Here is a 12,901-nt window from a genome sequence, read left to right on the forward strand (position 1 = left end):
TCAGCCCCCGCTCCCCTCCTTGGTTGCACACAAGCTGTTTTGGGGCACAGACTTCAGGGAGGTGTCGCTGGAGACTAGGGCTAGGATTACCACATTTGATTTCTGGCATTCAGGGACACAGTATGGAACGGATGAAATTACACACACACAAGAGTATATTATATATTAGACTTGTGCACAGGGCTCAAAATCAATTCAGACAAATTTTTCATGTAGTTTGTTGCTCATTTTTTTATGGGACAACCAATTCCTTTTCCTGCCCTTTTTTGGAAACAAAATATGTTGCTCAAAAAAATCCCCTCTCTCTGTCCCTCAGTCCTGTCTGTGCCCCTTGCCCTCTGCCATTTATCTGCCCCACCTGCTTATTTACTGTAACAATCCGACAACGGACGGGTCCCGTATGCAGAGTGGTGAGCTATCCGGACAAGTAGTTGTAGGAGGAATAGTGGGACAGCAGCGGAACAGTACAAATAGCAAAAACAGGTCACAGTCCAAGGTCAAGGCAGGCAGCAAACAGGCAAAGTTCAAAAAGCAATCCGAAGTCAATCCAGGCGGCGATCAAAGAGTAGTCAGGAACAAAGCAGGAGTCAGAAAACCAGAATATCAGATATATAGCACACTGAGACAGTGATAACGAATGTACCACACAAGGGCTCAGATTAGAGTGAGCAGTGGGCTTAAATTTGGTGCCAAACAGCTGCAGGCAATAATCAGCCAATCAGATAAAAAGCGGGAGGACCCGCCCCCTAGCGTGACGTACGCAGTTGCTGGGTAAGGATTCCTGGCCGCCATGACAGCGTGCACGTGTGTGCACTTCCATAGCACCGAGGACGGCAGCAGAGGAGCTCCCTGGACAGACCCGCCGGCGAAAGGTAACATTTACCTTCTTTAGTTGTTTTGTGGTCTCCTCTGATCTCTCTCTGCAGAAACCAAGACCAGCATGGTCTGATGGGAGATGTGGGAGAAGGTCGTAAGGAGAGGGGAGAGGGGGTTAGTATGTGAGACAGTGTCCTGCTGCAGAAAAAAAATGACAGGCGAAAGGGGAGAGCATGTAGTGTACTTAGTACCTGCCATTGAAGCTCCCATAAACTATAATATAAGGCTTGCTTGTCTGTAGAGGTAAATTGCTACAGGCACTGAAATAAAAAATGTCATTTACCTGAGATGTTTACTTTTATTTAAAAAAATAAAATTTTACTTAATGTAAGGAAGACTTAATTTAATGAGGGGGTGTAACAGCCTGATATTTGTTCTTTTATTTAATTAAATAAAGTCTTTCCTGTATTTGCTAATACCTGTTACATTTATTGGACCTACTTTGAGCCCACATTTTTGGAGATGCTGCTAAGAATGCTAATGACAGTTTGTTTAAGGCTACCTGACCCATCTTGACAGCCGGCACAGAAAATGTGTGAGAGTCCACACTGTACAAAAAAATACTTTGCCATTATTTTACTTATGCCGGCACCTGCTTCAAAGCATTGATTGCTGGCTGTGCCGGTAAAATACCGACTGGGTGTCAACCCTACTCTAGACATTCTCAATTTATATATATCCTCCGGACCCTATTTTTAGACTTCTCTTAGTCTCATTAGAAGAGACTTTTTTGTGATGGGCCCAAATAAAGTCAGATCTTGCACATCGCTTCGCTGCTCTGTGCAAGCTGTTACATTGTGTTTGTCAGTGAGGTTTCCACTGTCAGAGGTTAGACCAGGCTGTGAGAATACAGCCTTCTGACTGAAAAAAACAGTTCTCTATAGAGTCAGTCAAGGTATTAAACAAAGAGTCAAGCCACTTGACAACCCAAACCTTTGTTAGGTTGCTTTGCTACATGTGCCCCTTGGCTGCAGTTCTAGCCCCGGAAACAAGTGCCTCCTGGACTCGTGCTATTTCAAGCTAGTCTGTCCTATTAAACTGAATGGATTCAGTCCTTAACTGTTAACTGCACGTACAACTTCAAGATACTAAACCACTGACATATTCATACAAACAGATTAGTTCAGTTAATCCCTCAATATCACCTTCGTGCTTTAGGGGATATGGGGTAATGGGTACATACAAAGATTGGTGGTGTGACTGCCCTAAAGTGGAGGGCTTGTGCTTTCCTAGATTAATAAACTCACAGCTTCTTTACATGAATCTACAGATTGATTCCTCCATACTCCATGTGGATGGAGACTGTTTACATCAACATATGAGATTCTTCTATCACTTTGAGTGCAAGGCAGGGGATAGTGCAGGGTGATGTGCTCTGAACCCCTTTTCCTCACCTCATTGGCCTAGTTTTTCCCCATCTCATTTCCATGCAACCCAATTCTAGTACCAATAACCAGTTAGCATACAAGCCCTAGATTAAACAATTATGGAGAAAAAGGGTAATTGTAAAAAAATATATTAATAGTTTTGGAAAAGAAACACAACTGGAGGAGAAAAATGGATGATTTTTTTAACCCTAACTTTTCCAAATATAACTGGTGGCAAATAGTCCAAGTACAGTTCACATCTTTTATTTTCCCGTTTCATTCTTCATTTTGTTAATATTATGACATAAAAGTTAAGTTAATTAAATGTTCACACATATGACCAAATGTTTTTATCTTGTAATTGGCAAACAAGAACAATTTAATGTAGGTCTAGAGTTTCCAGGTAATAGGACAATCAGATACTCTGGGCTGGTTTAAGTTGACCAAGATTAAGAATAAAATCAGCTACTACTGCAGGAAAGTAAGATAGAGGTAACAAGAAGAGTTTGGCATCCCATCCTGCAGTGTAACGGGTCCGAGGGTACACTGCTATCAGTGCATGCTCCATACAGTCTGTGGCCAGATTAAGGTTTGTGCTGCAGATTTTCTCAATGGAATCAACAACCTTGTAATCTGTGGATAAAAGCCATAACATAGACTATTGTCAATACTACCATTCTTTATTGAAACATGATCATCCATTACACATGGCAAGATAAAAAAATTAATCCCATCCCGAAAAATCAAGAAAGATCCCAATATGTATAGCTTTGAGGAGAGAATAGAAGGAGAGATATGATAGAAACATTTAAATACATAAAAGGGTTTAACAAAGTAAAGTTTATTTAAAAAGATGAGAACAAAAAGTCATAATCTAAAACTAGAAGGTCAGAGACTTAGCGGTAATGTAAGCAAATTTGAGTTTACTTAGAGGGTACTAGATAAGTGAAACAGCTTCCCAAAAGTGGTAGAGGCTAAAACAGTGGGATAATATAAACATACATGGGATAGGCATATGGCTATCCTGAATCTAAGACAAGACCAAGGACTGATTAAGGCTTGCGTTTCTAAATCATGAAATATGGACAGATTAGTTGGGCTGAATGGTTCTTACATGCTGTCAAATTCTATATTTCTAGCATGCCCCCCAACTGTCCCGATTTAGGCGCCTATCACTTCCCCCGTGAGACCAGGGCCGGACTTTCCTGGTGGGGCTGCAGGTCAGTGGGCCTGGTGGCCGGCAGAACAACAATCAAAACAGCCGCTGAGCGGCTGCGAGCGGAAAGCCACCTCCGGCTCCTAATGAAATTAAAGGGGCTGGCCCATGATATGCCCTATAGGCCACTCTGCCTCCAGAAATGCCTTATACCCCCCCTTTATTCCACTCTCCCATGATATGCCTTTTAACCCCCTATATGCCAGAGTGGCATATAGGGGTATAAGGCATTTCTGGAGGCAGAGTGGCATATAGGGGTTAAAAGGCATATCATGGGGCAGAGTGGCATATAGGAGGGTATAAGGCATATCAGGGAGGCAGAGTGGCATATAGTGGCATCCACATCATGACCTTCCATGTGTCGCTTATCACCATGCTGTTATACTACATAGTCATGTATGCAGATGAGGGCACACACAAGCTGGCATTCAGCACAGTGCAAAAGGAATGTCATGCCTACAGGTTAGATGGACAGATTTGTATACTACATGGTACAGATTCACAGAAGGACCACATTGAAAGGACAAGTATGGCACAGAAGGAAAGAAAATTTCACAAAAATGAGAACATGGAAACAGAAATAGTTAAAGGAACATAACATACAAGCATGGGCGTAGGAACCGGGGGGGACGAGGGGGACAGATCCCCCCAGTAACTCATGCGGGGGGGACCGATAATTAAGAAATACCCCCAGGGCCGTAGGAATCCCCCCAATAGAAACGCCGCAAATGCGGCCCGCGAGACCTCGAAGTGCAGCCCGCGTAAGATCGGCAGCCAGGGCAACCGATCTTACGCGGTCCGCACCTCGAGCCCTGCTACTTACCTGTGGGAGGGTCTTCTGTACTGCACAGAGGAACCGGAACCCAGCAGAGTTCACGTGACATTACATCACATCCTGCTTCCTCTGTGCAGTACCAGAGAACGCAGAGGGAGGCTGCTGAAGCCTGTGAGCGGCATCGAGGAGCTGCAGTGCAGGTAAGGGGGTGGGGAGGGTGTTTGAATGAGTATGCGTGCTTGAGGGAATGAATCTGTGAATGAATGAGTATATGAATGAATGAGTGTGTGTGTGATAGCATGGATGTGTAAGTGCTGGAACCTAGGCATGATGGGACTGTGATTGCTGTTAGCAATCACACTCCTATCATGCCAAGTCAGCCAGTACATGCTGAAACCTAGCTAGCTGCCCCCTTGTGTATTGATGCTGCCAGCAGTATGGGGTCTGCTCATCACTTACAGCCACCCTGTACCAGCTTGTACTGGCTAACTTGGCATGATAGGAGTGTGATTTCTAACAGCAATCACAGTCCCATCATGCCTAGGTTACAGCATTTACTGGTTGGATGTGTAAGTGCTGGAACCTAGGCATGATGGGACTGTGATTGCTGTTAGCAATCACACTCCTATCATGCCAAGTCAGCCAGTACATGCTGAAACATAGCTAGCTGCCCCCCTTGTGTATTGATGCTGCCAGCAGTATGGGGTCTGCACATCACTTACAGCCACCCTGTACCAGCATGTACTGGCTGCCTGGGTATGATAGGAGTGTGATTTCTGTTAGCAATCACACTCCTATCATGCCAAGTCATATTGCTAATTTTTTGTGTCCAATTGTGGTGTGTTACCTACTTTTGTAAAAAATGTGAGTTTTTATTATTATTTTTAAAGGTGGGGGGTCATTTTTGGTTTTGGCTAAGTGAACCGTGAATGTTTTGGTCCAGAATTTTCATTTTGGTGCATCCCTAGAATAAATAGAACTATTTCATTTTTAATTATCCTGTCCTGAATTTGTAGTCACAAAACTTTCTAGGCCCAGAAATCAGTGAGAGGAAAAGTAAACGTTTTGTGTCATTTACTTTATTTTAATCTGCATATTTTATTAAAGGCCATATTTTCTCACAGTGAAAAATGAGTGCGGCCCGCGCACGTATACAATTCTGATGAAGTGGCCCACTGCAGAAAAAACTTGGACACCCCTGGGGTAGACAGTGAGAAGGGGGGTAGGGAGAGGGTAGCTAGTGTGAAGGGGGTGGTAGGGAGAGGGTAGCTAGTGAGAAGGGGGCGATAGGGAGAGGGTAGCTAGTGAGAAGGGAGGGTAGGGAGAGGGTAGCTAGTGAGAAGGGGGGTAGAGAGAGGGTAGATAGTGTGAGAAGGGAGGGGGGTAGATAGTAAGAAAGTGTGAGAGAGGGGAGAGGGGGTAGATAGTGTGAGAAAGTGGGGATCTGATGGGGGAAAATGCGGTCCCCCCAGATTTTTAGGGGTTCCTACGCCCATGCATACAAGGACACAAATAAAATTCACAAGACTAATTTCAGGTCCCACAAAATGCCATTGAATGCTAAGCTTGTCACCACTTAACTGTACTTCATAAAAGGAAATCCTATGCTAAACTTAAACACAAAACTCGAGGAAGGGGCTGAGCCAGCTCTGACCAAACACATGCAAGTAAGTGAGGAGGACGTATTTATGCCAGGTGTGGTTTCTGCTTGGTTCCTTCAAAAATACCTAACTACAGTTTTGTATAGACTGCATTCTGAAGATACCTTTAAACACCGAATTGCATTCTCTGTCATTTTCCCAAAAAAAGGTATCACCTTTGACTAAAGACAATGCACAGGTAACTGTTATAATATGATTCAGAGTTAATGACTTAAAGACTCACTCTTTTTGAAATATTCTTCACCATAACACTTCTGAGTTTCTTCTGGAAGCCTCTCCCAGAGTGACTGTATGTTTTTAATTTGAGTTTTTGGATTTGTTATTCCTGTATTAAAGAATCCAGGTTCCACAATAGATACCTTCACACCAAATGGTTGCATTTCACGGCTAAAATAAACACATACATCCTCAAAAAATACACTATATAAATATACATAAAAAAAAATCCATAAATGGTGAATGAAGCCATGTAGACACGAAAAGACGCGAGAGGTGTTATTATTTATACCATGTGGATTAAAAAATAAATACTTAACAGTATTGGAGTGACACTCGGCATTCATTTCCTCTTGTTTTTGTAAAAAAATAGTGAATAAAAAATTATATGTCTCTGTGTGCCTCCTACTTGCTCTTTACATATGGCGGCCATTTCCTTGGTTAAGTAGGAGGGTACAACTTACCCTTCTTTTCACATATTAATCTAGGAGCACGTTGTTTACGAACAAGTTTGATGATCTAATTGTCCTTTTTGTAATGGGAGGAACTGTTTATGCAGGAAGGCCAATAATGGTGTAATATAATATATCCTTATGTTTTTTTTCAGGGTGTGAACAGAACAAGAGACTTTGGGGGTACATTAGAATATTAGCATGATAACCATGGCCTACATGGAAAGATTGTCAGATTGATATTTAGGTGGCCATATGGGCAAGAAGTCTCATTAGGTGCTTATTTGTGTCCCTTACCAATAAGATTTCATGCTTAATTTTGCAATTTAATGTCAAGTGTCACAGCATTTATGCAATTTGTTAAGTAAACCTTTTCAGAAAGGTGCCATTGCATATCCCTTTAAATATTTTGTTAGCAAAAGATAGCCTGTCCTCATGTTACTCATTTTCAAACCCAACAAGGCTGGGTAGACGACACAGAAAAGGTGAAGTTGTTCACTTATAAAGCTCTTACCCATACGTCTCCTGACACACTCAACAATATAAAATAACCACTCAATGATATAACATTAACTAATAAAAATGGAATGAAGGAAAATAACGGGGTTAGCATATAACTATTAAAAGGGGTACTGTCAGAATGCGTATAAGGAAGTCAGCAGATTTATAAGTAATACTCACCGGAGGCTGTCAGAGAATGATTCCACTCCATATTTAGAAACAGCATATCCTCCCCCACATATTGTCAATCTTCCTGCAAGGCTTCCTACATTAACTACACGTCCTTTAGATTTTCGCATTAGGGGTAACATTTTAATTGTGACATCAATAAGCCCCAGCAAGTTTACTTCCAAGACTTTAAAAAAATCATCTTTTGTAAGCCATTCAGAAGGGCCAGATGGAACCCCAATACCAGCATTGTTCACCAAGCCCCAAAGACCTAAAGAATAAGAAAGACATATCTCAGAACAGTAAACACAGGAATGTAGAAAGCAGTCTGGAGCCGTGAAAGTAGCTATTTGTTTCCCTTCCACCTAATATGTTTGCAAATGAGGTTAACAATTATCACTTTTTTGCCTTTATATACTTTATACATGGACCCCTTGGAGCAAATATCCTCTGTACTAGACAGCCTTTAAACAAAGCCGGTACAGAAGCCAGATAACCACTCATGGACAGCTGTTTAATCCTTAATGGGAACTCATCAGCATGAGCTTGGTTACTGGCAGTACACAAAACACATACAACATAAGTTACAGTGGGGTACAGGTGTTAGTAAATGTTTTTTTTATATAATATATATATTAATGTGTATAAATATATATATATATATATACAGGCCCGGACTGGGACAAAAAATAGGCCCGGGCATTTAAGCCTGAGCAGCCCATATTTATTTATTTATTTATTGTTAAAGCCCACCCTTCATGTACCATCTTTGCATTTAATCATTCACACAAATCATTAACACATTCATTAATGCAGTCTCACAAATCATTCAAGCAATTCATCCACACATGAATTCATTAATTGTCATACGCATTCACACAATTCATCCACACATTTATTCATTCATTCTCATACGCATTCACACTACCCCCTCTCATCATCTTATCTGCCCCTTCTCACTATGTTCCCCCTTTTCACTATGTAACCCCCTTCCCCACTTCTCAATATGTACCGCCTCTATCTATCCCCTCTCCCCCTTTCTCACTACCTAACCCCCCTCTGCCCCTTCTCACTGCAGCCCCTTCCCTCACCCTACTTACCTTGTTGCCAGAGCAAGCAGCAACTGCGACCGCGCCTGTGGCAGGGCAGGATTGACTTAGGGGCTGATGGAGCTGCAGCTCCAGGCTCCTACCTTAAAATAGGCCCAGTCAGGACCGGACTGACTGGGCCTATATGGCCGCATTAAGGCAGAGCCCCTTAAGCCCGCCGCAACTGCAACCGGGTCCGCCACTCTAAGGCAGAGCCGGCCTTAGGTGTTCTGGCGCCCTGTGCGGACTACTCCTCTGGTGCCCCCCCATCCCAAAAAAAGAAAGGAATAAAAACTTGTAACAAAACTCCCCTTTCTCACTATCTATCCCCCTGTATCACTATCTACCACCTCTGCCTCTTCTCACTGTTATCGTTATATACTGAGGCAGACATTGACGGTGGTACAGCATAATACTTATCACTATATACTGAGGCAGAAATTGACGGTGGTACAGCATAACACCTACCACTATATACTGAGGCAGACAATGACGGTGGTACAGCATAACACCTATCACTATATACTGAGGCACACATTGACAGTGGTACAGCGTAATCCCTATCACTATACATTGAGCCAGACATTGACAATAGTGCAGCATAACCCCAATCACTATATACTACGCCAAACATTGTTGTGGTGTAGGCCTACCACTTCATTGTCTGGCTTAGTAGTAGGGATGCACCGAAACGAATTTTGGACTGAAACCGAAAATGCAGCATTTACCTGTCCGAAACCGAATATGACCTCCCCACACCATAAAAAAACCCTTTTATTTTAAGTAAGTAACACACCAAAATAGGACAAAACAATTAAAAAACAATATTATATGTATATATATATGATTGTTAACAGCAATCACATTCCTATCATGCCCAGGCATACCCAGATTCCAGGATGTACTCGCAGACTTGGCATGATAGGAGTATGATTGCCCTATCTACCCCTTCTCACTCCCTTCTGCCCCATCTACCCCTTCTCACTCCCTTCTCCCCTATCTACCCCCTTTCCCCCTATCTACCCCCTTTCCCCCGCCTCACGCCCTTCTCCCTATCTACCCCCTCCTAACTATCTACCCTCTCCCTCTTTGAAGTTCACTTACCTTTCAGGAGTCCTGCGGTGAGGGTGCAAGGCCTCTACCTCCCAGCTCTGCCACTGTATGGAACAGTATAGAGTGATGGGAGTTATGATGTACTTTTAGAGCATAATTAGATCATGAAAAAGACATTGGAAATGGTACAGCATAACACCCATCACTCTCACACACTTACCAATCCACACATATATACCAATCCACACATATATACCAATCCACACATATATACCAATCCACACCTATATACCAATCCACACGTATATACCAATCCACACGTATATACCAATCCACACGTATATACCAATCCACACGTATATACCAATCCACACATACACCAATCCACACATATATACCAATCCACACATATATACTAATCCACTCTCACTGAATATTTTCCTACCTTTCCTCTTTTCTCCTTACAGCTCCTTTTCCTCCTCTTCGCTCCTCTTCTTCAGTTCTTCTGTCTTCTCTGTCTTCTTCCGGTTCAGAGGGCACGGACAGCGGTGGGCGCGGCTTCAGTGTTGTGCGCCGGGATCTAACAACAAACCCCGGCGCACAGCAGCTGTTGCCGCGCGGATCACAAGGGAGCGGTATCGGAGGTCTTTAGCAGACCTCCGGCTCCCTTGAGTGATTTTAAGCCGGGTTGAACCCGGCTTAAAATCACTCAAGGGAACCGGAGGTCTGTTAAAGACCTCCGATACCGCTCCCTTGCGAGCCTGCTCCTCCAGCGGCGGACATTACTGTCCGTCTCTGGAGGGGTGCCGGGTGCCGCAAGTTGGCACCCCCTGATGAGCGGCACCTGGTGCGGACCGCCCCTAGAGTGTGACGCCCTGTGCGGTCGCACACCCCAAAGGCCGGTCCTGCTCTAAGGGGCCGGGAAGCCCCCACCAGTGCCAGCCTTAGGGGTTTGCGGCCGCACAGGGTTTAAATTAAAACATCGGGGGTTTTTTTCAACTTTATTTAACATCCTCCATGTTAAATAAAGTTAAAAAAAACTTTATTTAACATGGAGGATGTTAAATAAAGTTAAAAAAACCCCGATGTTTTTGACAGCCCCTAAGTCAATGCGGCCCTGCCGTGGCCCGGCCCATATATATATATATATTAAAGATCAGTAGGTGAGGTTTTGTAGACTACAACTTTCATCACACTCAGCCAGACTAATGAGAGTTATGGAGTTGCAGATTTGGTATTTGTAGCATTACATCATGTGATATGTCAGAATCAGCCATAACATTATGACCACTGGCAGGTGAAGTGGTATCATGACATATATACATATATACACATGCATTGTGTTTTTTTATTTGAGTAGCTAGGTTCCCATACACCACCATCACATGAGTTATACAAATAAAGAAAACAGTAGTGATGGTAGTGCAAGGTTTAGAAGATTGCAGCTAAAAAAAACAAACACACGTGGAATGACCCCCTATTCCACAAAGTGACAACATATATATTCTGGTGCTTTCGCATCAGAAAAGTGTGGAGCGCTAAAATAAATATTTTTAAAACTCAGCCTTTATAAGTAGTTGAATTTAAACGGAGACTTTAATAAAAAAGCGCTCCTGAAAATCATACGGCTGTGCCCTTATTTCTGGTGCTAAAGCACCAAAATATATATGTTTGCACGTTATTACCATGAATTATGCCTCAGAAGGCAGCTAAATATATAATAAAAATATGGATTTGTGTTTTCGGAAAATCTGAAAGACTGAAATTATTTTTAGAGATTAGTTAAATTCTTAAAGGTTTGCATTGCTGTAAAAACAAATATTCCTAAAGAAAAACTGAACACCAAAGATCAAAACTTACATAAAATTTATAAAAAAAATAACAATAAAGAATTTCATTCAACATTATGTCAACAGATATTATGTGTGTGATAAAGCATTGCGGTATTCTCTTAAGTCTGCAAAAATGTCAATTAGATGTTTAATTAACATTTGAATTTGTGGCACGTGATTAAGTATTTTGTGGATACATACAAACAAAAGTCAAAATAATCCTGAATATCTGTAAAACAAAAAAGAGTCAAATGGGACATGTATAGACTTAAAATGAATGGTTCACATACTAATTTTTACAATAGTACATCATTTTGCTCAAATCAATAACAAATTCACACTTGACCTTTATCTCCAACGATAGTAGCCACCCACTTAGCAGCAGAGCTCACACTCTCGGTATCAGTGACATCCAGTGTTGTTGTTCGCACTCTGCTCGACGCCTCCTTTAGATCTTCAGCTGCTTTCTCCGTCAGACAAGCTGCCAGTACCTGCATTCCTCGCTGGTCCAGCTGTTTCACAAGCAATTTTCCAAAGCCAGTGTCACATCCAGTGATCAGCACATATTTATCTGGGAGCTTCTGAACGATTTGTCTTTCTTTGTACGATTTGTATACAAAGAAGAGGGCCAACACCACCAGCAGAAGGAGCCACATTGTGAGGCAGTTTTGTCCGACTGTAATGCACATATACAAGACATAATTGACAATATTCTGAAATGCTGCTAGCAAAGTTGTTGTTACATGAGTTATTGCATGTTATCGTGCTATGCATTTGGCATTAAATGGATCTATGTAATGGACATAAATAGTGACATATAAGCAAGCTTAAAATACTATGGTCCATCAAATACCACCATCTATTTCAGAATATAATTGGATGGGTCCATGAGCATTCACAAAATAACTAAATTTTATGATAAATTGTTCAGCTTCTTATTCAAACCACAAAAATTATATACTGTTGTTTTCAAGTCAAGTAAGGTTTATTTTGAAACTGTAATATATATTAGACTAATATAGACTAATATATATTTGCCTTAGACTAAATCTCCTTTCTTCCAGTCTAAATGCGTGACCACATGTCCTATGCATAGTCCTGTTTATTAGTAGATTTCCACATAATGGTTTGTATTGGCCCCGAATATATTTATATAGTGTTATCATATCTCCTCTGAGGTGGCGTTTTTCTAAACTAAACAGATTTAAATTAATTAACCTTTCTTCATAACTATAGTGCTCCATTCCTTTTATTAATTTTGTAGCCCACCTCTGCACCTTTTCCAGTGCTATAATATCCTTCTTTAGAATAGGTGCCCAAAATTGCACAGCATATTCAAGGTGTGGTCTTACCATTGATTTATAAAGGGGCAAAATTATATTTTTATCCCGCAAATTGATGCCCCATTTTATACATGACAATACCTTACTGGCCTTAGCAACTGCTGACTGACATTGCACATTGAGGCCTAGTTTGTTGTCTATAACAATTCCCAAATCCTTCTCATTTGTTGTTATCCCTAATTCACTACCATTTAGGCTGTAAGTTGCTTGTGCATTCCTTACCCCGAAGTGCATAACGTTGCATTTATCTACATAAAATGTGCCATTTGTGTGCCCAGTCCCCCAGTCTAAATCCCTCTGCAGCAATATCCTCTTCCGGGGAAGTCAGAACAGAGGACACTCCAGAGGAGGAA

At 41.8% G+C, this 12,901-nt stretch overlaps 1 protein-coding gene across 3 annotated transcripts; it reads right to left on the reverse strand.

Moving 5' to 3' along the window:
• Positions 1-2,658: 2,658 nt before the first annotated feature.
• On the reverse strand, positions 2,659-11,861 carry LOC149277397 (retinol dehydrogenase 7-like). 3 transcript variants are annotated; one of them, XM_089502943.1, is made up of 5 exons: positions 11,552-11,861; positions 7,245-7,503; positions 6,119-6,282; positions 6,010-6,020; positions 2,659-2,868 (listed from the first exon to the last, which is right to left on the reverse strand). In XM_089502943.1, exons 1-5 carry the CDS (start codon positions 11,859-11,861, stop codon positions 2,659-2,661), a joined length of 954 nt encoding a protein of 317 aa, XP_089359069.1. The 3 variants fall into 3 exon arrangements, with proteins under 3 accessions (XP_089359069.1, XP_089359071.1, XP_089359070.1); XM_089502945.1 differs by lacking the exon at positions 6,010-6,020 and adding an exon at positions 3,125-3,138 and having other exon boundaries at positions 2,659-2,850; positions 6,107-6,282; XM_089502944.1 differs by lacking the exon at positions 6,010-6,020 and having other exon boundaries at positions 2,659-2,876.
• Between the last annotated feature and the right edge of the window lie 1,040 nt (positions 11,862-12,901).

The sequence above is a fragment of the Sceloporus occidentalis genome, unplaced genomic scaffold (genome assembly GCF_023333645.1).
Source record: "Sceloporus occidentalis isolate IW3139 unplaced genomic scaffold, rSceOcc1.0.p SCAF_215, whole genome shotgun sequence".
Taxonomy (NCBI): domain Eukaryota; kingdom Metazoa; phylum Chordata; class Lepidosauria; order Squamata; family Phrynosomatidae; genus Sceloporus; species Sceloporus occidentalis.